This window comes from Macaca nemestrina, chromosome 12, assembly GCF_043159975.1.
Source record: "Macaca nemestrina isolate mMacNem1 chromosome 12, mMacNem.hap1, whole genome shotgun sequence".
Classification (NCBI taxonomy): Eukaryota; Metazoa; Chordata; class Mammalia; order Primates; family Cercopithecidae; genus Macaca; species Macaca nemestrina.
The window spans coordinates 9485479-9509133 of NC_092136.1; the positions used below are offsets into that span (position 1 = coordinate 9485479).

Sequence of the window (23655 nt, forward strand, 5' to 3'; positions counted from 1 at the left end):
TTTCATATGCCATGAAATGTTCATTCTTCTTTTGATTTTTTCCCTAACCTTTTAAAAAACATAAAAACCATACTTAGCTCACAAGCTGTACAAAAACAATGCCCCCCTGCTTAAAGGAGGCAGAATCCATTCTTTGATTTTAGGACTAGAGATATGAAAAGCTATTATTATTCCAGAGAGGTGCCTAAGGCCTGATTCACGGCAGAGAGAAGGGAGGGTCAGTTAATCTCCCGCTGAGCATTCCAGGGTGAGGAGGGAAAAAAAGACCTTCCTTGGTGATGGACTCAGAACCTTTATTTTTGTTTGTTTTTGAGGCAGGGTCTCTCTTGTGTCTAAATCTCTTTTCTTACCTGTAAAGCGGTGGCAATAATCCCTACCTTGAACGATTGTTAAGAGGGCTCAATGAGATAAAGGGTGGTAAAGGATTTTGCAAAATGCAAATGTTTACGCACTTAATTGTTTCCACAGATGCGCGCTTAAGATCGCGCACTGAGTTTATTCCTCTGGGGAAGGCTTCTGCGAAGTTTGCTGGGACACTGTACCTTTAAATCCTCCCCAACCACTTAAAGTGGTTGGACGAATCAGCACATGCGCATTCCTTTGCGGGGCCGGCACCTGGAGCAACAGCCTTCCCAGAGCCTGTAGAAGGAAGGTTAAAGGTCCGCCCACACAGTACTTTACGCAAGCGTAAATCATGATTGAGGGCACTATATCATGCAGAGAGCCCAGTCCCTTTTTCGCGCCCGAAGGCTCCGCCCCGCGCAGCCAATCAGTAGGCCTCACCCTTTGCAATAGCCAATGACAGTGAGCGTAGGGGCGTGGCTGGGCGTCCGGGGGCGCGGCCTGGCGCCTAGAGAAGCGGCGGGGCGAGCCGGGGGCTCTAGTGAACAGCAGAGCCGGACGGGGATCGCCGGCGGGCGGCAAGCGGAGGCGGCCCGGCCCCGGCGGTCTCCGAGATGTCACGATGGCTGTGGCCATGGTCAAACTGTGTGAAAGAGCGGGTCTGCCGCTACTTGCTGCACCACTACTTAGGTCACTTCTTCCAAGAGCACCTCAGCCTGGACCAGCTCAGCCTCGATCTGTACAAGGGCAGCGTTGCCCTGCGAGACATCCACCTGGAAATCTGGGTGAGAAGCCAGGCCCGAGGCCAGGAAGGTGCGGAGGGCGGGAGCGCAGCGACCTGAGGCTCCCTGCGGAAAGATCGGGCCGGGGGGATCAGGCACCGGGCGTAGAGAGGCCAGGGGAATCTTGCCCTCTCCAGGCGTCAGAGGCACCCCGGCTGGCTGCTTCAGTTCCTTACCAGAGCCAGAAACTGAGCGGGAAGGGGCTTCCATCTCCACAGGAGGAGAAACTGAGGCTGGAGAGGGCGAGATCACCTGTCTGGAGAATGCAAGACAAACTCGTCGAGTTTGGGGGCTGAGTTAAGGAGGGTGGCCGAGGAGGGGCTGGGGAGGTAGCATAGGAACCGAGCTGGGCCAGGGCAGTGACAGACTTGGGCCTGTGCAGCTGGTCGGGGAAGCTGGTAGGGGTCCGGAGCCCTGGCGAGGACACCTGTGGATCATGTGCCCTGACCTCTTGACCCCACGGTCCTGGGCCCGTAGGTGGGATCAACAAACCACTGGATGTGTATGTCAACAACCGCGTCAGCACCAGTGTTGATCAACACCTTGTGTGCCTGGGTCGCTGCCTACTTCCTGTTTTTGGGAGAGTGGGATGGGCTAAGTGGGTGTCTAGGGAGGGACTGGATGGCCCCCACCCACATCTCCCACCCACCCACCGGGGTCAGTGTCCCTGCCTCGAGGGGGGCCCTCGAGGAAAGGTCGGGAGATCTGGCTTCAAGCCTGGAGGAGGCCAAGGGAGATGCCAGGGAGGCCAAGAGGTGTGAGGTCTGGGTCAGAGACTTGAGGCTGGGAATGGTAAGGAGCCCTGACTCACAGCTCAGCTGACCTGGGGAGCTTTGAAGGAGCCACCAATTAGAGGCACGTCCTGGTCAATCCACCAGGTCCAGAGCAGCAGGGGTGGGCATGGAGGCAGGGACTTCTCAGTTTGTGGCTGGACTCAGGGGTCTGCTAATCTGGATGGAAGAGCTAGGCTTTGGGGGTAGGCCAGGCCCTGGTGAGCAAATGTGGGGTAGGATAACCCTCGGCCCTGAACTGGGGGCACCTCCCAGTGGCCTGCTGTCTGTGAATTATGGTGTAGGAAGCCCTCTCTGACCTGTAACCTTAGCCTCTAAGGCTGGCCTGAAAGATGGCCCAGACTTCTAGGCTGCCCCTTTTTTATTTTATTTTTATAGAGACAGGATTTCGCTATGTTGCCCAGGCTAGTCTTGAACTCCTGAAGCGATCCTCCCACCTCCCAAAGTGCTGAGATTACAGGCGTGAACCACCATACCCAGCCCTAGGCTTCCCCTTTTTACTTTCAGCTCCAGAAAACGCCCCTACTCGTGTTCCCTGCCCTCTTGCTGGGGGTCGAATTGGCTTCTCTAGGGCCCTGGTGGAATGCATGTGCTTTCTTGATAACCAGCCTCTCCTCCCAGCTCAGCCTGCAGACCCCACCTTGAAGGCCCCCAAAGAAGCTGAGTGCCTAGGACCTCTGAAGTGGCCTGAAGAGAGAGAGGCCCGGATCCCAGTCTCAGTCCCTGTTGTATACTGGGTGACTAGATTAGTCCTGTCTCTAGGCCTCAGTTTCCCGAGCTGTGGGTCTCTGGGTGAGGAATTTGGACTCCATCTGCTCTGCCATGTGCTTTTTTATTCTTGGATCCGACCAGTTTACTGAGGCCCTTTCTGGGTGGCACCTGGGGTCACGGGGGAAGCAGGTGGGGTACAGCCTTCAAGGAGCTTCCAGGTTGGCAGGGGTACAACTCCAGCATGGACATTTTAGCCAGGGGCTCAGCCTTGTGCCTCACAGAGAGGTACAGCTACACTAGGTGTTTGGGGTTGAGGGGGGGTCCCATCTGGCATCAGGTCAACCCCTCTCTCCTGGACACTGTCCCTTTGAACTCTCCTCACCCAGGGTGAACATGGGTTTTCCAGACTCTGCCAGACATGTACCCATGTTGTCCTGTGCCTGCAACACACCACCTTCTACCAGCGCCTACCCCCCTCCCTTTATTCTTCAGCTTGCCCCTCCTCTGACAGACCAGGCTGGGTTAGGCGGCTTCCCCATGGCCCCCTCACTAACCCCCAGCACCTGCTCACCTCTCAGTTTCATCCTAGTTGCTCTGAGTCCCTGGCTGGAGCCTAGCTTGGCTGGGGAATGAAGACATTTTATTTACCCATCTAGTCTCAATGTCAGCATGTAGAAAGTACTCAGTCAATATTATCTTGAATTAAGTGGTGAGGGAAACATTTGCTCTGGCTTGAGGGATTAGGCATCTTTGGGTGATAGGGTGGGGGGGCTGGCCTGTAGCAGGGGACAGCATGAGCATAGGTAGGACCTTGTAGATAACACGTGGAGGGACGGGGCAAGCCAAGGGTGCTCTCCAAGGCACCATGGCCAGGTAAGCCTGTGCCAGCTGTGGGATTTGGGGTTTCCCTGAGCTGGTTTTGTCCCTTGCTTGCTCCCAGTCTGTGAACGAGGTGCTGGAGTCGATGGAGTCACCGCTGGAGCTGGTGGAAGGCTTCGTGGGCTCCATCGAGGTGGCCGTGCCTTGGGCTGCTCTGCTCACCGACCACTGCACAGTGCGCGTGTCCGGCCTCCAGCTCACCTTGCAGCCCCGCCGGGGTCCAGGTGAGGGCAGGGCAGGCTGGGGGCAGGCAAGTGGGGAGGGCCAGGGTGTCCAGGACCTGACTGAGCCAGCCTGCCTTGAGACCCTGTTTCTCCCTACAGCGCCAGGGGCTGCCGACTCACAGAGCTGGTCCTCATGCATGACCACAAGCCTGCAGCTGGCCCAGGAGTGTCTGCGGGACGGGCTACCAGAGCCCTCTGAGCCACCACAGCCCCTGGAGGGGCTGGAGATGTTTGCCCAGACCATTGAGACTGGTGAGCAGGCCCCTCCTGGCCGCCCTGTCCCCTGCCCCTCCATGGCACACAGGACAAGGGCTCCAGACAGCGGCATGGCCACCTGGTGCCCAGATGGGAAATTTTGCCTCCCTTTTGCTGCTCCACTTGACCTGAGACCCCTCCCCGACTCCTCAGTGCTTCGGAGGATCAAAGTGACCTTCCTGGACACTGTCGTGAGGGTGGAGCACTCTCCGGGTGATGGGGAACGTGGTGTGGCCGTGGAGGTCCGTGTGCAGAGGTAAGGGCAGGGTGATCTGGGGTAGACTGGTGTGAAGAGGGGGAGTGGGAGCTGCTGAATGGTCCCCACCCACAGCCTAGGTTCCTGGGAAGAGGCAGGGTGGGTCTGGGTGGGCCTCGGTGGTGGTAGGGCTGGGGAGGTGGGCTGTATCGTGAGCCTGGACTGGTGTCCAGAGGCCGGGTGATACAGGCCCAGAGTGGCCGAGGCCCCAAGAACCAAGTTAGATGCTGAGGGTCTGAGGAGCAAGGGCTGGCCTGAGCCTCTGAGCTGGACATGGCGGTTCAGGGCGGCCTGGGTAAGATGGGGCAGTTCTGCAGGCCAGGCTCCCTGACCCCGTGCCCCTAGAACAGAGCACTGTGTGGAGAGAGGGGCTCCAGGCCTGGGGTGGCCAGGGCACGGGCTGACCCTACACTCTCCAGACTGGAGTACTGTGACGAGGCAGTGCGGGACCCGAGCCAGGCGCCGCCGGTGGACGTGCATCAGCTGCCTGCCTTCCTGCACAAGCTGCTGCAGCTGGCAGGGGTCCGCCTGCACTACGAGGAGCTCCCCGCACAGGTGAGTGGGCTCTGATTCCCACAGCCCCTGTCTCCTATCCCTTGAGCCCTCTGACCCCCCTCCCATCCTTCCTGACCATCCATCTCTGACCCCATTTTCTCAACCTTCCCCTCTTGTATCCTCCCACCTCCCAGGAAGAGCCTGCAGAGCCCCCCTTGCAGATTGGCAGCTGCTCAGGGTACATGGAGCTGATGGTGAAGTTGAAGCAAAATGAGGCCTTCCCTGGCCCCAAGGTGGGTCCCCAGGCTCCTGGGGAGGAGGGTGAGTACCCCATCTTAAGACGACTCCTCCTGAGCAAGGCTGATTGTCCACAGACCAGAGTGGGGATGTCAAGTGGGGAATTTACTTCCTTCTTGGCAGCTAAAGAAACTGAGGCTGTAGGCCAGGCACAGGGTTCACGCCTGTAATCCCAGCGCTTTGGGAGGCCGAGGTGGGTGGATCATCTGAGGTTAGGAGTTCGAGACCAGCCTGGCCAACACAGTGAAACCCCGTAGCTACGAAAAATACAAAATTAGCCAGGCATGGTGGCGCATGCCTGTAATCCCAGCTACTCGGAAGGCTGAGGCAGGCGAATTGCTTGAACCCGGGAGGCAGAGGTTGCAGTGAGCCAAGATTGTGCCATTGCACTACAGCCTGGGCAACAAGAGCGAAACTCCATCTCATTAAAAAAAAAAAAAAGAAAAGAAACTGAGGCAGAGAGGTCAAGCTGTGGCCCGGTTCATACAGCTAGCTGGTAACAGAGTTTAGTTTGGCAGCCAGCATCCTGCTTTCCCAGGGCAAGGGCAGGCGGGTGGTAGCTCTTAGAGGAGCTGGGTGGTGGGCCTGGGCTCCATGGCTGCCCCCTTGGCCCCCAGTTGGAGGTAGCGGGACAGCTGGGCTCCCTGCACCTGCTTCTGACGCCGAGGCAGCTCCAGCACCTTCAGGAACTGCTCAGCGCTGTGAGCCTTACAGGTGAGGCCTCTGGGTGGCATGGGGCTGGGGTGGTTGGGAGGGCCAGCCAGCCCAGACTGAAGTCTCCTCCCCTGCAGACCACGAGGGCCTGGCTGACAAGCTGAACAAGAGCCGCCCGCTAGGTGCCGAAGACCTGTGGCTGATTGAGCAGGACCTGAACCAGCAGCTGCAGGCCGGGGTGGTGGCTGAGCCCCTCAGCCCAGACCCCCTTACCAACCCCCTTCTCAACCTGGATAGCACTGGTGGGTGTGGAGTCAGACATGGTTGGAGAGGCAGCTAGTGTGGGTGCAGGAGCCTAGGGGCTGGGGCCGGCTGTCCCTGACACTCCTCACTTCACCCACAGACCTCTTCTTCTCCATGGCTGGCCTCACAAGCAGTGTGGCCTCAGCCCTCTCTGAGCTGTCCCTCTCCGATGTAGACCTGGCCTCCTCTGTGCACAGTGACGTGGCCTCCCGCCGGCTCTCTGCCCAGGCCCACCCAGCTGGTGAGTTGGAGCACCCTGGAGGTACTCCAGGGACAGGAAGGACTGGAAGAGGCCTTAGTGCTGTGGGATGTCAGGAAACCCCCAGCGATGCCTGGATATCGACCATCTGTGACTTGGTTCCCTGGGGACCAAACGAGGTAGTAGCTGGTGATATAGTGCACAGAGCCCAGGTTTTTCAGTAAGTGATCTTAGTCAAGCACTTAAACTCTCTGAGACTCAGCTTCCTCTTCCATAGCCTTTGCCAGGCTGTATATTTGGGTTCAGGTTTATTGAGAGCTTATTGTGGGTGGGTGCTTCATCACATCCTATCCTTCCAGCACCCTGTGGAGGGTTCAGTTGAGCCTGGGCAGAGGGCCTGGCCTACTGGAGGCACCGGTGTCATCCCTGCGTGACCAAGCCTTCTGCCAGAGCCACATGGTGTGGCAGACTTGGCCTCCCAACCCCCAGCAACCATTGCTCCACCTGGGGTACCCAGAATCTCTTGGGAGCCCCTGGTGAAACCTCTGTCCTCTCAGGCAAGATGGCCCCCAATCCCCTCCTGGACACCATGCGCCCTGACTCGCTGCTGAAGATGACCTTGGGGGGTGTGACCCTGACCTTGCTTCAGACATCTGCCCCATCTTCCGGACCACCTGACCTCGCCACGCACTTTTTCACCGAGTTTGATGCCACCAAGGATGGGCCCTTCGGTTCCCGAGACTTCCACCACCTTCGACCACGCTTCCAGAGGGCCTGTCCCTGTAGCCATGTTCGGTATAAGCCCGAGGCCAGGGCCTGAGGAGAGACCATCGGAGTTCCCTAAGTGCACCTTCTGATGCCTGTCCTCTTTCCCGCAGGCTAACGGGCACAGCCGTGCAGCTGTCCTGGGAGCTGCGGACAGGCAGTCGGGGTCGGCGGACAACCAGCATGGAAATGCGCTTTGGGCAGCTCGAGGTGCTGGAGTGTCTGTGGCCCCGGGGCACCTCCGAGCCTGAGTACACGGAGGTGAGGGCAGAGACAGAATGTGTGCGAGGCGGGGTCTGGAGGTTTGGGTGGCTGTGGGGCCAGGCCTGACCCTGTGTGCCTCCCGGGTCCCACCCCAGATCCTGACCTTTCCTGGTACCCTGGGCTCCCAGGCCTCAGCTCGGCCCTGCGCCCATCTGCGCCACACACAGACCCTGCGCCGTGTGCCTAAGGTAACCCACCCGCTCCAGGTCACCAGGCTGTCGACTGCTCCCCATGGCGTGTTGACCCCACCCTGGCCTCTGCCATGGCCTCCTCTGCTGCCCAGCCCTGTCTCTTTTCCCCTGTGCTCCACACCTCACCATGCCAGGGCCTTCAAATACCTGCCTGGCCCTTCCCATGCCAGTCTCTTAGCCTGGTCATGCCCTTGTCCTGTCTCAACATGGCAACCCCTGCTGGGCCTCTGTGGCTAAGAAAGGCACATCTCGGGCAGCTTTTATAAATAAACAAGCACATTGTGTGCACTGGGCAAAGGTGGGGCAGGCCTCCTCAGTGCCCTCCTGGCCCCTGCTCCAGCTCTTCTCCCACTACGGAGAGGGCCTTCCTGTCCCACACGCCGAGTGCCACTCAACCATCACTGACCTGAACTCCCTCGCCCTCAGAGCCGACCCCGGCGCTCAGTTGCCTGCCATTGCCACTCAGAACTGGCCCTGGACCTGGCCAACTTCCAGGCAGACGTGGAACTGGGGGCGCTGGACCGGCTGGCTGCCCTACTGCGCCTGGCCACTGTAACTGCCGAGCCTCCAACTGGCCTGCTGGTGAGAGGCCGCGCCAGGGCCAGGCCGGGGTCGGGTGCAGGGCCTGGGTTCTTCGCCTCTTGGTCACAGTGGGAGGGGCTCTGACGGCAGCTCTGACCCGGAATCCTCCTGCAGACAGAGCCCCTGCCGGCAATGGAGGAGCAGACAGTATTTCTGCTTTCCGCACCCCGGGCTACACTGCGACTGCGCTTCCCCATTGCTGACCTGCGGCCTGAGCGGGACCCCTGGGCGGGCCAGTCTGTGCGGGCTGAGCAACTTCGGCTGGAGCTGAGTGAGCCCCAGTTCCGGTCAGAGCTTAGCAGTGGGCCTGGCCCCCCAGTCCCCACCCGCCTGGAACTCACCTGCTCCGACCTACATGGTAAGAGCTCCCTGAGTGACAGAACCTGGGGCGAGAGGCCTGGCTTCTAGGAGAGGTGGGCTTGGGGCTATGGAAGGGGCCCAGTCACAACCCGAGCAGCCCCTAGCCCAGGCCTTTACCAGCTCTTGGGGTCCCAGCACTGCCAGTCCCTGGCCTACTTGCCAACAGGTAGGGTGGACCCTTTGTCTCTGGCTTTCTCTGCCCACCACAGTGTGTGTGGAGTCGGGGGCACAGCTCTGAGCCGACCTGGGCATTGGGGAAGAAATAGGAAAAGTCAGCAGTGATGACGGCCCTCCCACTTCCCCGTCCCCCTTTAGGTATCTATGAAGATGGAGAGAAGCCACCTGTCCCCTGCCTGCGTGTCTCCAAAGCCCTGGACCCCAAGAGCACTGGGCGCAAGTACTTCCTGCCCCAGTAAGTAGGGGCTCTGGACGGGGCCCAGGAGAGGAGGGTTCTACTGCTGGGGGTGGCAGGGGGCCAGTTTGGAACTGGGTGCTGGGGACCCTACAGGCCAGTGACAGGCCTGTGCCTCGGCAGGGTAGTGGTGACTGTGAACCCCGAGTCCAGCAGCGCACAGTGGGAGGTGGCCCCAGAGAAGGGAGAGGAGCTGGAGCTGTCAGCGGAGAGTCCATGTGAGCTGCGGGAACCTGAGCCCTCACCCTTCTCCTCTAAGAGGACCATGTATGAGACAGAGGAGGTGAGGCTTGGCCCTACCTCTTCCCAGGACCCCCTCCTGCCCACCGCCCGGGTTCCTGCCAGAGGAGCCACCTGTGTGGCTGCGGGCCAGGGCAGCATGACCCCATGGGGTGGGCATGAGCTGACCCGAAACCAGTGAGGATTTCGGCTCTTCCATTCTTTCCAGCCAATCAGAGTCTTTCTGAAAGGGCACTGGTGAGGGTAGGCCCCGGGGAGCATGGGTCCTCCTCTGGAAAGATCAGGCCCCACCCCACCTGAATGGTCGATCAGCACTGTCCACTTGGAGAGGCAGTTAAGGGCCAGGCTCTGCCACTTGGTGGCTGTGTCACCTTGGGGAGTTACCTGACCTTGAAGAGTTACCTATAGATGAGTTTCCTCCCCTGGAAAATGGGCACCATGACCTGTCTCTCTTTTTTTTTCTTTTTTTTTTTTTTTTTGAGATAGAATTTCACTTTGTTGCCCAGGCTGGCGTGCAGTGACATTATCTCAGCTCACCGCAACCTCCGCATCCCAGGCTCAAGCAATTCTCCTGCCTCAGCCTCCTGAGTAGCTGGGATTACAGGCGCCCGCTGCCACGCCCGGCTAATTTTTATATTTTTAGTAGAGACGGGGTTTCACCATGTTGGCCAGGCTGGCCTCGAACTCCTGACCTCAAATGATCACCCGCCTCAGCCTCCCAAAGTGCTGGAATTACAGGCGTGAGCCACTGCACCCGGCCTAATTTTGTATTTTTAGTAGAGATAGGGTTTCGCCATGTTGGCCAGGCTGGTCTCGAACACTTGACCTCAAGTGCTCTACCCACCTAGCCCTCCCAAAGTGCTAGGATTATAGGCGTGAGCCACTGCGCCCAGCCTAACCATGACCTGTGTCATAGGCTTGCTGTGGGGATTAAAGGAGTTAACATACCTGAAGCCCTTAGAACAGCACAGGTGTGCCATCAGCACTGTATCCATATGGCTATCATGTATCCCAGCAGAGAAGGGCTCCTATGAATGAATGAATGATGAACAATAGGAGGGCAGGACTGAGACCAGAAACAGGCCCCAGCCAGCATCTCTAAGATGGCCCTCCTGCTCTTTCCCCCTCACCCTGTCCAGATGGTGATCCCTGGAGACCCTGAGGAGATGAGGGCGTTCCAGAGCCGGACGCTAGGCACTGTCTCGCTACAGCCTGGAAGTGATCCTGCCCCGTGTCCACATCTTTCTGCCCAGCAAGGAGGTCTACGAGAGCATCTACAACAGGTGGAGACGCGGGGGCCAGCAGGGCGGGACGGGACACGGGTGGGCCTGGCCTCCCTTACCTGCCGTCCACCCGTCCGTGTCAGGATCAACAACGACCTGCTCATGTGGGAGCCCGCAGACCTGCTTCCCACCTCCGACCCCGCCGCTCAGCCCTCTGGCCTCCCTGGCCCCTCAGGCTTCTGCATGACAGCTTTAAGATGTGCAAGTCAGCCTTCAAGTTGGGTATGAGAGGTGCTTTGTGCTGGGCTAGAGGGAGGACCCCCAGGTCTGGGACGGGCCAGGCTAGCCCTCCCCGGTCTCCTTCCCAGCCAACTGCTTTGATCTCACCCCAGACTCGGACTCAGATGATGAGGATGCCCACTTCTTCTCAGTGGGGGCATCGGGCGGCCCACAGCCCCCTGCCCCTGAGGCCCCAAGTCTTCACTTGCAGAGCACCTTCTCTACACTGGTGACAGTGCTGAAGGGGCGGATCACAGCCCTCTGTGAGACCAAGGTGAGTGCAACCCCGGGCAGGTGGTGTCCCAAACTTCAGAGCTCTCGTTGGTGGCAGAGCAGACCAGCACGAGCAGCTCCAGGTCAGGAATGTGGAAAGCAGGAGGCCTAAGTGGGCAGCACCAGCCCACCCATGCCAGCCTGCCCATCCTATCATAGCCCATCAGCTCCTTCTGACCCCCTGCTGTATGTAAAGCACCATGCTAGGAGTCGGGATGGGCATGGCGCACCCACCATTCCCACTCCAAAGAGGCAGAGTGGGCAGACCCGGCAGAGATTATTTTTCTCCTGGCAGAAGAGGCAAGTGCCATCCAGGGCCTCCAGCAGCGTCCATGGTGGAAACTGGAGCTGACCCCCTTAGGCCAGGGCTCCAGGAGCCGCCAACCCCCTGAGGGTTTGAGGGATGCTGAGTGCAGCTGGGGAAGCCACGCTGTGTGCTCCTTCTGCAGGACGAGGGTGGCAAGCGGTCTGGAGGCTGTGCACGGGGAGCTGGTGCTGGACATGGAGCATGGCACCCTCTTCAGCGTCTCCCAGATACTGTGGCCAGCCAGGACTCGGCTACTTCTGCCTGGAAGCTGAAAAGGCAACGCTCTACCACCGAGGTGTGAGGCCTGGGGCGGGTCACCGCTGGGGACCAGGCTTGGGGGTGGGGGCGGGTCACCGCTGGGGGCCAGGCTTGGCGGTGGGGCAGGGTCACCGCTGGGGGCCAGGGTTGGCGGTGGAGGGCTTTCAGGATGGAGGTGGGCCCTGGGTGGAGTGGGTAGCCAGTCGGCTTGTCAGGGGGCTCATGAGACCCTTCCCCAGCGACCGTGGATGACTACCCGCTGCCCAGTCACCTGGACCTGCCCAGTTTCGCTCCCCCGGCTCAGCTGGCCCCGACCATCTACCCATCGGAGGAAGGGGTGACTGAGCGGGGAGCCTCGGGCCGCAAGGGCCAGGGCCGGGGCCACCCACATGTTGTCCACTGCTGTGCGCATCCACCTGGACCCCACAAGAATGTGAAGGTACGGGCTTGCCTGCCAGCCACCCTCCTGCTAGCCTGGGCTGCAGCCCGGTGCGCGGTGGACGGTGCGGCCCCAGTGCGCGGTGGGACCCCAGTGCGCGGTGCGGCGCCAGTGCGCGGTGGGACCCCAGTGCGCGGTGCGGCCCCAGTGCGCGGTGGCGGCCCCAGTGCGCGGTGGGACCCCAGTGTGCGGTGCGGCGCCAGTGCGCTGTGGGACCCCAGTGCGCGGTGCCGCGCCAGTGCGCGGTGGGGCTGGCCTCCGCACTGCCCTGACTGCACCTCCACCCTCAGGAGTTCCTGGTGACACTGCGGTTGCACAAAGCCACCCTGCGCCACTACATGGCCCTGCCGGAGCAGAGCTGGCATTCCCAGGTGAGCATGGGTAGCCTGGGAAGTCACATGGCCCAATGACTCTGGACTTCTGTTTTGGGCAAGCAGGTCTCTAGGTGGGAGGAGGCCGGTGGGAGGAACATGGACTGGGCCACAGCTGACCTTGGCCGGAGCTCCTGGGCAAGGGGTGTGGGAGACAGCTAGTGGCAGAAAGTGAGGTACCAGGCAGGGGCCAGGACAGGGAGGGGTTAGAGGAGGGAAGAGGCCACCTGATCCTCACCGCCTCCTCCTGCCCTGGCCCCTGAAGCTGTTGGAGTTCCTAGACGTGCTGGATGACCCTGTGCTGGGCTACCTGCCCCCGACGGTCATCACCATCCTGCACACACACCTGTTCTCCTGCGCCGTGGACTATAGGTACTGGGCTGGGAGGGTCCGGGGCTGGGGACAGGGATGGACTCTCAGGTATAAGGAGCCGTTCCCAGCCCGAGTATCACCCCCAGGCCACTCTACCTCCCTGTGCGTGTCCTCATCACCGCGGAGACCTTCACTCTGTCCAGCAACATCATCGTGGACACCTCCACCTTCCTGCTCAGGTATGCAGGCCACCCCACACCGGGCCGCCCCACCCTCGCCAGGCCGAAGCTGGCTGCCAGCTGTGTGTCCTCTGGCACTCTCAGTTTTAATGTGCACTCCAGTGATGATCCCATTCTCAGAAATGTGGATTGTTTCCGCCTTCCTGGAGGGCAGTTGGACCCTCCTGATCAGAGCCTTATAAGCATTTGTGCTCTCTGACCTGGTAATCTCACGTCTGGGGGCTGTCCTGGGATATGAGAATAAGAGAGGTGGAATTTAATGCTTACATAGTATAAGTTAAAACAGTCAAAACATATCAGTTTTAGATACGTTTAGATACACAACCCGAGCAAATAAGCGTGGCCCACCTAGTAGGTGGAAAACCATGCAAGGATTAAGGTGAAGCTGAAGAATCACTTGAAAATATAACAAGATGGAGGGCGCGGTTGCTCACGCCTGTAATCCCAGCACTTTGGGAGGCCGAGGCGGGCGGATCACAAGGTCAGGAGTTCGAGACCAGCCTGGCCAATATGGTGAAACCTCGTCTCTACTAAAAATACAAAAATTAGCCGGGGGTGGTGGCAGGCACCTGTAGTCCCAGCTACTTGGGAGGCTGAGGCAGGAGAATCACTTGAACTCAGGAGGCGGAGGTTACAGTGAGCCGAGATTACGCCACTGCACTCCAGCCTGGGTGACAGAGCGAGACTCCGTCTGTAAATAAATAAATAAATAAAATATAAGATGATGCCACAGTATAGTGTTTACTCAAATAACATGGGATACAGGACTACGTACGTTTTAAAATCAGCTCATGAAGGCATGTTTATATATGTCTCTGCATGCAGCTGTAGAGAGAAAGTTTGGAAGGTGATGTGTGTGGTGGTTTTCTCAGAATTAGGAATTAGGAATGATGAATGATTTTTTTATTTTCTTTATTCTAAAATATCTTAAAGGAGTTTTCATTATGTTACCCTTAAAATAAGGACTTTTTTTTTTTTTTTGAGACGGAGTCTCGCTCTGTCAGCAAGCTGGAGTGCAGTGGCATGATCTCAGCTCACTGCAACCTCTGGCTCCTGAGTTCAAGCAATTCTCCTGCCTTAGCCTACCGAATAGCTAGGACTACAGGCACCCACCACCACACCCAGCTAATTTTTGTATTTTTAGTAGAGATGGGGTTTTGCCATGTTGGCCAGGCTGGTCTCGAACTCCTGACCTCGTGATCCGCCTGCCTTGGCCTCCAAAGGTGCTGGGATTATAGGCTTGAGCCACCATGCCCGGCCCTTGTTATTATTATTTCTTTTGAGATGGAGTCTCACTTTGTCACCCAGGCTGGAGAGCAGTAGTGTGATCTAGGCTCACTGCAACCTCTGCCTCCCTAGTTCAAGCGATTCTCCTGCATCAGCCTCCAAAGTAGCTGGATTACAGGCACCCACCACCATGCCCGGCTAATTTTTGTATTTTTAGTAGATACAGGGTTTCACCATGTTGGCCAGGCTGGTCTCGAACTCCTGACATCAGGTGATCCGCCTGCCTCAGCCTCTCCAAGTGCTAGGATTACAGGTGTGAGCCACTGTGCCCAGCCAAAAATGAGAACTTATTTTAAAAGAACCACAAATGCAGTAGGGGGCAAAATGGACACCCTTTTCCAGGACCGTCATGAGGCCCCAACGAGGTGTCGGAACTGCAGGCACTTTGAGAGCTGCAAGTGCTGCCTGCCTCCCACTGCCTGCTGTCTGGGCCTTCTCCCCATTGTGCAGGCAGGAACGCTGAGGCTGGAGGGGCCTGTCCATACCACTTCCTGTGGGCTTGGGACCCCTCTGCTTGGCTCCCGTGGAGCTGCCACCTGCAGTGGTGCCCGGGCCCTTCTCAGCCCTGTTCCCCCCCAGGTTCATCCTCGATGACTCCGCCTTGTACCTGTCCGACAAGTGTGAGGTGGAGACCCTGGACCTGCGGCGAGGTGGGCAGGGCCGGGACTGGGCTCCCTCCCCTCTGAGGGACCACCGCCCCGGCCACACCCAGAGCAGCCAGGTGTCTCCCCGCAGCTGCTGGCCGGGTCCTTAGCTCCCACGCATAGCCCGCACAGCAGGGGCTACACCCGGATCAGCCGGATCCTTCCCCCAGGTGCTGGGGCCGGGGCCAGGTGGAAGGGGGCCACAGGACCTTTCTCTCGCCTCTGCTACAGATTATGTCTGTGTCTTGGATGTTGACCTCTTGGAACTTGTGATTAAAACCTGGAAAGGGAGCACCGAGGGCAAACTGGTAAGTGAGGCTGTCACTGTGGCTCCTGGAGCCAGAGCAGGTGCAGGGGCCAAGGGATTCTTTAGGGGCCACTGCTCCCTCATGTGCCCGGGCTCCGGACACAGTTCACACCTGCCCTTCCTGGGCTGCAGTTAGCACCCCTCCTGCAAAGGGCCACAGTATAGCCCTGGGGGGGGTCCCTTGATGCTGGCTGAATGAATTAATGGGTTTCAGTCCTGCCACCAGAGGACGCTGCAGCCAGGGCATCAGCAAGGCCTTGGGAGTCAGCTGCCTTCGTAGGTCCCCGGGTTCATCTCCTGTGAGATGGAGATAACTGGCCCTGCCTTGTTGGGCATGCAGAGCCCTTCACGGGGAGTGGGGTAGGGTGGGTGGGCACCCTCCTGCTTCCTTGGATGGCCTTGGGCCAAGCCCCTTTCACCCTCTGGGCTCAGTTTGCTCACCTCTTCATTGGAGTTACTGGGCAGGACATCCACTCCAGGAGAGACCATCCTTGTTCTGCCTGTGGCAGGGTCAGAACTGCGGTGCCCTCCCAGCGAGCAGGTGGGGCCAGCAGGCAGCGGCCCCTGTGCTCACATAGCTGCTCGCCCCACCTCGCCCACAGAGCCAACCGCTATTCGAGCTGCGCTGCTCCAACAATGTGGTACACGTGCACAGCTGTGCCGACTCCTGTGCCCTGCTGGTCAACTTGCTCCAGTACGTAATGAGCACGGGTGACCTGCATCCCCCACCCCGGCCCCCCAGCCCCACGGAGATCGCCGGCCAGAAGGTACAGGTGAGGCCTGGCCACACAGGCTACCAGAGTCTCTGGCCTGGGGTTGGGGGAGCCCTGGGGGCCGCTCTCGTCCTGTCTCACTCATTGCTCCTCCCCTGCCTGGCCCAGCTCTCGGAGAGTCCTGCCTCTCTGCCCTCGTGCCCGCCAGTGGAGATGGCCCTCATCAACCAGCGCGACCTGACCGACGCCCTCCTGGACACTGAGCGCAGCCTGCGGGAGCTGGCCCAGCCTTCAGGTGGAGTGGGGGTGCTGTGGGGACAGCAGACACAGTCAGGCACCCACTGTGGGCGCCTCTCCAAACTGGCCTCTCTCCTACAGGTGGCCACCTCCCTCAGGCGTCGCCCATCTCAGTCTACCTATTCCCAGGTGAACGGAGTGGGGCCCCGCCCCCTTCACCACCTGTCAGGGGCCCTGCTGGCAGCTTAGGGTCGTGCTCAGAGGAGAAGGAAGATGAAAGGGAAGAGGAGGGCGATGGAGACACCCTGGATAGTGATGAGTTCTGCATCCTTGACGCTCCTGGCCTGGGCATCCCGGTGCGTGGTGGGATGGGTGGACTGGTTTGCTGTCCAGGCAGGTGTGCTTGGGGTGGGGATGGGACACTCAGGGGTGGTTGCCTGGCCATCTGGAGCTCCTGTGGTGAGAGAAGCAGGCAGGAGGTAGTCGCCGTCACCTGGGGACACGGTGCTAGGTCTTTGCTGCCCTAGGGAGGCAGCCCTGATGCTGGGCTTTGATGGAGTGGGTAGATTTCCAGAGGAAGAGGAAGCCTGGTGTTCTGGGCAGAGGGACTGGGACATTCAAGGAATGGAGGAAGAGGAGAGGGGAGTTAGCGAGAGGGGTGGAGAATGTGGCTGCAAGGGCCGGTGGGAGTATCTGAACTCACTGAGGTCTTAGGAGGCAGGGCTGGCAGGAGCCCGGGACTCTCAGGCTCTTCGTGAACAGACCACTCAGGCATAGGCTTGGGGATAGCAACCCAGGAGTGTCATCTTTCATCAAAAACAGGGAGGAGGCCAGGCATGGTGGGTCACGCCTGTAATCCCAGCAGTTTGGGAGGTCAAGGTGGGAAAATTGCTTGAGTCCAGGAATGAGAGATTAGCCTGGGCAACATAGTGAGACCCCCTCTCTACAAAACAAAATAAAATTAGCCAGATGTGGTGGCACATGTCTGCAGTCCCAGCTACTCAGGAGGCTGAGATGGGAGGATCGCTTGAGCCTGGGAGGCAGAGGTTGCAGTGAACTGTGATTGTGCCACTGCACTCCAGCCTGGGTGACCAAGCATTACCCGACCCTGTCTTTTTTTAAAAAAAAAAAAAAGAAAAAAGAAGTGAGACCAGGGGAGAAACAGGAGCTGGAGCTGGGGTAGCTGGGCTAGATCGAACATCTGTGTCACACGTCTCCACCTGGCCTCCCTGCAGCCACGAGACGGGGAGCCTGTGGTGACACAGCTGCATCCCGGCCCCATCGTTGTGCGGGATGGTTACTTCTCACGGCCGATCGGCAGCTCGGACTTGCTGCGGGCACCTGCCCATTTCCCAGTGCCCAGCACTCGGGTGGTGCTACGTGAGGTCTCCCTCGTCTGGCACCTATATGGAGGCCGAGACTTTGGCCCCCACCCTGGCCACAGGTGAGGAGGAGCGGGTGCAGGTGGCAGCTAGTGAAGGTTGGGGCTCAGGCTGGTCCAGCTCTGACTTTCAGCAGCTGGAGACCTTGAGCCCCATCCACCCCAAGTGGGCCTCGGTTTCCTCGTCCTTCCTTATCCCACCTGCCTGCCAGGACTGGGGCTAGCGGGGGTCTCTTGTCCCAGGCTAAAAGGCCTGCTGAGGACAGGGAGGAAATCGGGTTCCTCTGAGTCAGCTTGGCCCCTGTCCCTCTTCCCAGGGCAAGAGCTGGCCTCTCGGGCCCCAGGGGCTCCCCTTCCCGCTGCTCTGGCCCCAACCGGCCCCAGAACTCATGGCGCACGCAGGGGGGCAGCGGGCGGCAGCACCATGTCCTCATGGAGATCCAGCTCAGCAAGGTGAGTGGGGTGGCGAGTGCCCACTGCACGTGTGTGTCATGGAACCACGGGCCTTGTTCTCGATGTCACGTGTAGCAATGACTAACGCAGAGGAAAACCCCTGCCTTTGTAGTGGAGGAAGCCAGGCAGGGACCAAGCTGTACCGAGTGTGTCCGATGGTGAAGAGCGCTCAGGGGAGTCTGCAGGGGTGGAGGAGGCAGGTGTGCTGGGGAGGGTCTGGAAGGTCCTCTTCCGGAGGCACCATTTGAACAAAGACCTGAACAAGTGGGGATGTGAGCCAGGAAGAGTTTTCAGGCAGAGAGGACAGCATGAAAGCCGTAAACTGGGGCCAGGCATGGTGGCTTATGCCTGTAATCCCAGCACCTTGGAAGGCCGAAGCGGGCAGATCACCTGAGCTCAGGAGTTTGAGACCAGCCTGTCCAGGCAGGTGTGTTTGGGGTGGGGACGGGACACTCAGGGGTGGTTGCCTGGCCATCTAGAGCTCCTGTGGTGAGAGAAGCAGGCAGGAGGTGGTCGCCTGGCAACATGGCAAAACCCCATTTCTAAAAAAAAAAATTAACCAGTTGCAGTAGTGTGCACCTATAGTCCCAGCTACTCGGGAGGCTGAGGCAGGAGAGTGGTTTGAGCCCAAGAGGCAGAGATTGCAGTGAGCTGAGATCGCCCTACTGCATTCCAGCCTGGGCAACAGAGTAAGACTCTGTTTTAAAAAAAAAAAAAGCTGCAAGCTGGAAGCATCCCGGCCTTTCCAGGAGCAGCAGAGCCTGTGCATAACCAGCGACCCAGAATATTTCTTTTGGGTCTTACAAGAGACGAACCCCCTCAGGGCTTTTGAGGAGAGGCCTCTGTGGGACGGGGCTCTGCAGCACTCAGGGAGGGCTGTGGAGCGTGGGCAGGTTCAGGAGAGCCTAGATGGGGGCTGGCCACAGGTTTGGCTGCAGATCGGGTGTGGGAGATTGAGTGTCAGAGCAGGGGACCAGGGGCCTCTGAGACCTGATGGCGAGCCGGCGGGTGTGCAGGAAGAGGGGGAAGGAAGGCTCTCCACGGAGAGGGGCCACGAGAACAAAGTCCTGAAGGCAAAACAGGCCTGGACTCCTTGAGTGGCAGAGACCAGTGCAGCTGGCATGGGAAGCAAGGGCAGGGGCAGGTCTGGAGGGAGAGGCAGGTCTCTGCTGGGCATAGAATAGAGAAGGGGTTGGGGCTGGGCGTGGTGGCTCATGCCTATAGTCCCAGCACTTTGGGAGGACGAGGCAGACAGATCACCTCAGGTCAGGAGTTAGAGACCAACCTGGCCAACATTATGAAACCCTGTCTCTACTAAAAATACAAAAATTAGCAGGGTGTGGTGGCACATGCCTATAATCCCAGCTACTGGGGAAGCTGAGGCAGGAGAATCGCTTGAACCCGGGAGGCAGAGGTTGCAATGAGCCGAAATTATGCCACTGCATTCCAACCTGGGTGACAGACTGTCTCAAAAAAAAAAAAAGAAAAAAGAATAGAGAAGGGGTCTGGACCAGCCCTTCCCTCCCTCTTGGGGCCCTGTTCACCTGGCCAGGCCTCTGTCCACCCCACAGGTAAGCTTCCAGCACGAGGTATACCCAGCGGAGCCAGTCACAGGCCCTGCAGCCCCTGGCCAGGAGCTGGAGGAGCGGCCGCTGTCCCGTCAGGTGTTCATCGTGCAGGAGCTGGAGGTCCGAGACCGGCTTGCCTCCTCCCAGATCAACAAGTTCCTGTACCTACACACGAGTGAGCGGATGCCACGACGCGCCCACTCTAACATGGTACGAGCGGCCTGCACCGTCCACCCTGGGGCAGGGCATGGGGCCGTCAGGGACACATCTTCACACGTGCACGGATTCACACACATACACGCATTCCCACACGAACACCCAGGTTGTTTGTAAGCCTGGGAGGAGGGCAGAGCTAGGGCCTGTGTTAGCGAAGGGAACAGTGTGTTCAGAGGCCGGGTGACTGGGTGAGCTGCAGCCCCAGAGGCCCAGCAGGCATCCAGAGCTCACCCTCTGCTCCCAGCTCACCATCAAAGCGCTGCACGTGGCCCCCACCACCAACCTGGGCGGGCCTGAGTGCTGTCTCCGTGTCTCGCTGATGCCCCTGCGGCTCAATGTGGACCAGGTGAGTGGTCCAAGCGAGGGCAGAGGCCAGGGTGACCCCACTGTCTCCAGGCCTCTGGGTCTGATCCGCGCCCGGACCTTTCCCCTGCAGGATGCCCTCTTCTTCCTCAAGGACTTCTTCACTAGCCTGGTGGCCGGCGTCAACCCTGTGGTCCCAGGGGAGACCTCTGCTGAGGGTGAGAGGCTGGGCCGGGGAGGGGAGCATCTGGGCCTTCTGCCATCCAGGACAGCCCAGGTTCCCAGTCTGTGACCTCCCTTCCCCTAGCTCGCCCCGAGACTCGAGCCCAGTCCAGCAGTCCCCTGGAAGGGCAGGCCGAGGGCGTAGAGACAGCTGGCTCACAGGAAGCCCCAGGCGGTAGACATAGCCCCTCCCCTGCTGACCAGCAGCCCATCTACTTCAGGTAGGCTGCTGGACTGTGGGTGGGGGCTCCTGGGCCAGATTGCTGGGAACCGGGCCAGTGAGCAGAGAACCTCCTCTTCCTGCTCCCCTACCCAGAGAGTTCCGCTTCACATCCGAGGTCCCCATCTGGCTGGATTACCATGGCAAGCACGTCACGATGGACCAGGTGGTAAGTGGGGCGGTCAGATGGGGTGGCCATGTGGGGTCAGCTGTGGCTGAGTCCCTCTGGGGGCCAGGTCTTGCATCCAGACACCGTCAGGGCCAGGGTGCTCTCCAGTGGCTCCCATGGGCTGGCTGGCTCCCTGAGTCCCATCGGGTAAACCTGGATCCCCTCCCTCTCCCAGGGCACTTTCGCTGGCCTCCTCATTGGCCTGGCCCAACTCAACTGCTCCGAGCTGAAGCTAAAGCGGCTCTGTTGCAGGCACGGGTGAGTCCCCAGCACCCTAGCCTCTCTCCAGGGTCCCTGATCTTCCCTCTGTTCTGGTCCTGAATGGTTGTGTGGCCTTGACCAAGTCATCACCCTTCTCAGGGCCTCAGTTTCTCCTCTGTAAAAAGGATGCAGTTGGCTGGGTATGGTGGCTCATGCATTCAGGCATTTGAGACCAGCCTGACCAACACGGTGAAACCGCGTCTCTACTAAAAATATAAAAATTAGCCAGGCGTGGTGGCGGGCACTTGTAATCCCAGCTACTCAGGAGGCTGAGGCAGGAGAATTGCTTGAACCCAGGAGGCAGAGCTTGCAGTGAGCCAAGATCGCACCACTGCACTCCAGCCTGGGCAACATCCCTCTGCACATGACTGGGTGGGACCACAGGGAGGGTAGGAGTGCCCACAGGACTTGCCACAGGGGTACTGAGTCCTCCTGGCCCCACAATCCCTCCATGTGTGGCTCTGCCTCACCTTCTGCCTCCTCATCTCCCTGCCCTGCCAGGCTCCTGGGTGTGGACAAGGTGCTGGGCTATGCCCTCAACGAGTGGCTGCAGGACATCCGCAAGAACCAGCTGCCCGGCCTGCTGGGAGGCGTGGGCCCCATGCACTCGGTTGTCCAGCTCTGTGAGTGCCTGGGTTTGGAAGCCCTTGGAACTGCTTTTACCCTTGGGCAACCTAGAAGCTGCCACTGGGAATAAGAGGAGGAGGTGGGGGCAGGGCAGCCTCGGGTGTCTCTGAGCGCTCCTTCCCCCTAGTCCAAGGGTTCCGGGACCTGCTGTGGCTGCCCATTGAGCAGTACAGGAAGGATGGCCGCCTCATGCGGGGGCTACAGCGAGGGGCTGCCTCCTTCGGCTCGTCCACGGCCTCTGCCGCCCTGGAACTCAGCAACCGGTTGGTACAGGCTATCCAGGTGAGTGGGTGCCCTGCATCTGGGCTGTGCAGGACAGAGCAGCTGGAGCCCTCTGCACCACAGCTCCCAGGTTCTGTCCTCAAAGGTCTTCTGAGAGTGGGTAGTCTGGGTATGACAGCCCTACTTTATAGAGAAACAACTATGGAGATGCTAAGTGACTTGCCTGGGGCCTCTAAGGCAGGTCTCCCGAGGCCCACAGGGGTTCCTGTGCAAGAGTGGGAGTGCCCCCCAGGCCTTCAGAGCCCACCGTGTCTCCTGCTCATGGCATGTCTTGTAAAGGGGGGTGGAGGACGGCTGTGTTTGCAGACTAAGAATCTGAGGCCCAAGGGCTGCCCTGGTTCCTTCAGGCCACACACTTCGCTAGGCCAGAGGGACCCCAGGGAAGCCCGGGAGCCAGTCTCGTGGGCAGTTGTCAGATGAATTCTGTAGGGGACTGATGGTCCTAGTGGGCTAAGGGGTGAGTGCAGGTGCATGGTACGTTCTGGAACCTGCAAGCTCAGACCCCAGCAGGACAGAGGGCAGGGCTCCAGGGGAGGTGGGAGGTATGCGTGGCCACCAGGGAGCCCCCGGGAGTGTTCAGTCAGGTGGGAAAGAGGGATGCCAGGTGAGGTGCTGGGCAGAGGATCTGGCGGACAGAAGGAAGGATGGGCTCCCTGACCATCTTGCAGGGGCATCTGGGGGGCGAGACAAGGAGCAGTCAGTCTTAGGTGTGCAGCTGTGGCAGCCGTGCAGAACCTACTGAATGTGGCAGTCAGCAGGAAGAGAGGTTTGGGTTAAGAAGATTTTAGGAAAGTACCCTGAGGAGTCCCACGTTCCTAGATTCCCTGAGCGGAGTGGCGGATGCCTAGGAAGGGGAGGAGGAGTGGGAGGAAGTGGGAAGGAAGTAAGGCTGAGCAGGACTCCCTGGGCCAGCACAGTGACAGGCGGGGAGGCTGAGGGCTGGCGGGGTCTCAGACTGTCCTGGGGGCCTGGGGCCGACATGTGTGCCCCAGCCAGCTGTCCTCATCCAGTGCTCCCATGTCCCCCAGGCCACAGCCGAGACCGTGTATGACATCCTGTCCCCGGCAGCCCCTGTCTCCCGCTCCCTGCAGGACAAGCGCTCTGCGCGGAGGCTGCGCAGGGGCCAGCAGCCTGCCGACCTGCGGGAGGGTGTGGCCAAGGCCTACGACACAGTGCGAGAGGTGACCAGGCCCCCACCCTGCCCCAGTCCCCCATGCCCATCTCCTCATGCAGACCCCACCCTGACCTCTGTCCTCCACAGGGCATCTTGGACACAGCTCAGACCATCTGTGACGTGGCATCGCGGGGCCATGAGCAAAAGGGGCTGACGGGCGCCGTGGGCGGCGTGATCCGCCAGCTGCCCCCGACCGTGGTGAAGCCGCTCATCCTGGCCACAGAGGCCACGTCCAGCCTGCTTGGGGGCATGCGTAACCAGATCGTCCCCGACGCCCACAAGGACCACGCCCTCAAGTGGCGCTCGGACAGTACCCAAGACTGAGCTTGGGGCGCCCGGCACCCAGAAGGTGCTGCCCACCGTGCTCCTGAGCCTCCCAAGAGCTGCAGCACACGGGTCCGGCCCGGCCCGGCCCCTCAGGGGATGGCCACTGTGAAGGACGCCTTCCCGGCCTGCCCGTTGCCAATCTGCTGTGAGACAGGGGCCTCCCTGCCTTGGGGCCTTAGCCCTGGCTCTGCACTTTTCCTCCGGGGAGAAAGGACACTGCCCCTCCCCCCACCTGGGCCCACACCGCTGCCTTCTCCCAGGACGGAGGCTTTTGTACCCTCGGACCCCATCCCACTCAGCCAAGTGTCTTTCTGTGTCTGGGGGGAGGAGGGGATGACATCCGTGTGGTTCGATGTATCATTTTTAAGCTCCGTGAGTGCGTGGGTCAGTGTCTGCATGAAGTGGAATAAACTGCCCACCGCCAGCCCCCCTCTTAGATCCTCTGTCCCTGCGAACCCTGGCCTCAGCCTTGACCTTGGCTCCGCCCCAGATCCCACCTCTGCACCCAGCACCTCCCATGTCACCACCAGGGGTCGCCACGCCTCCCGGCCTTGCCCAGCA

At 59.8% G+C, this 23655-nt stretch overlaps 1 protein-coding gene across 1 annotated transcript; it reads left to right on the top strand.

Moving 5' to 3' along the window:
• The first annotated feature begins 850 nt into the window (after positions 1 to 850).
• On the top strand, positions 851 to 23518 carry LOC105469538 (autophagy related 2A). The gene is given in 47 exon segments (XM_071074337.1): positions 851 to 1127; positions 3567 to 3729; positions 3829 to 3981; positions 4138 to 4240; positions 4660 to 4795; positions 4930 to 5028; positions 5650 to 5746; positions 5824 to 5988; positions 6090 to 6230; positions 6746 to 6983; positions 7067 to 7214; positions 7313 to 7405; positions 7835 to 7990; positions 8105 to 8348; positions 8666 to 8762; positions 8886 to 9045; positions 10142 to 10195; positions 10197 to 10285; positions 10369 to 10463; positions 10466 to 10507; positions 10594 to 10778; positions 11227 to 11244; positions 11246 to 11311; positions 11313 to 11379; positions 11582 to 11724; positions 11726 to 11759; positions 11762 to 11781; positions 12072 to 12152; positions 12418 to 12524; positions 12611 to 12703; positions 14570 to 14640; positions 14866 to 14942; positions 15544 to 15708; positions 15823 to 15949; positions 16033 to 16247; positions 17127 to 17335; positions 17590 to 17725; positions 19297 to 19503; positions 19754 to 19855; positions 19946 to 20030; positions 20120 to 20255; positions 20351 to 20423; positions 20599 to 20681; positions 21186 to 21307; positions 21439 to 21593; positions 22622 to 22774; positions 22855 to 23518. Coding segments are annotated over 47 exon segments (5811 nt in total). The 5' UTR covers positions 851 to 956; the 3' UTR covers positions 23092 to 23518.
• Positions 23519 to 23655: the final 137 nt, after the last annotated feature.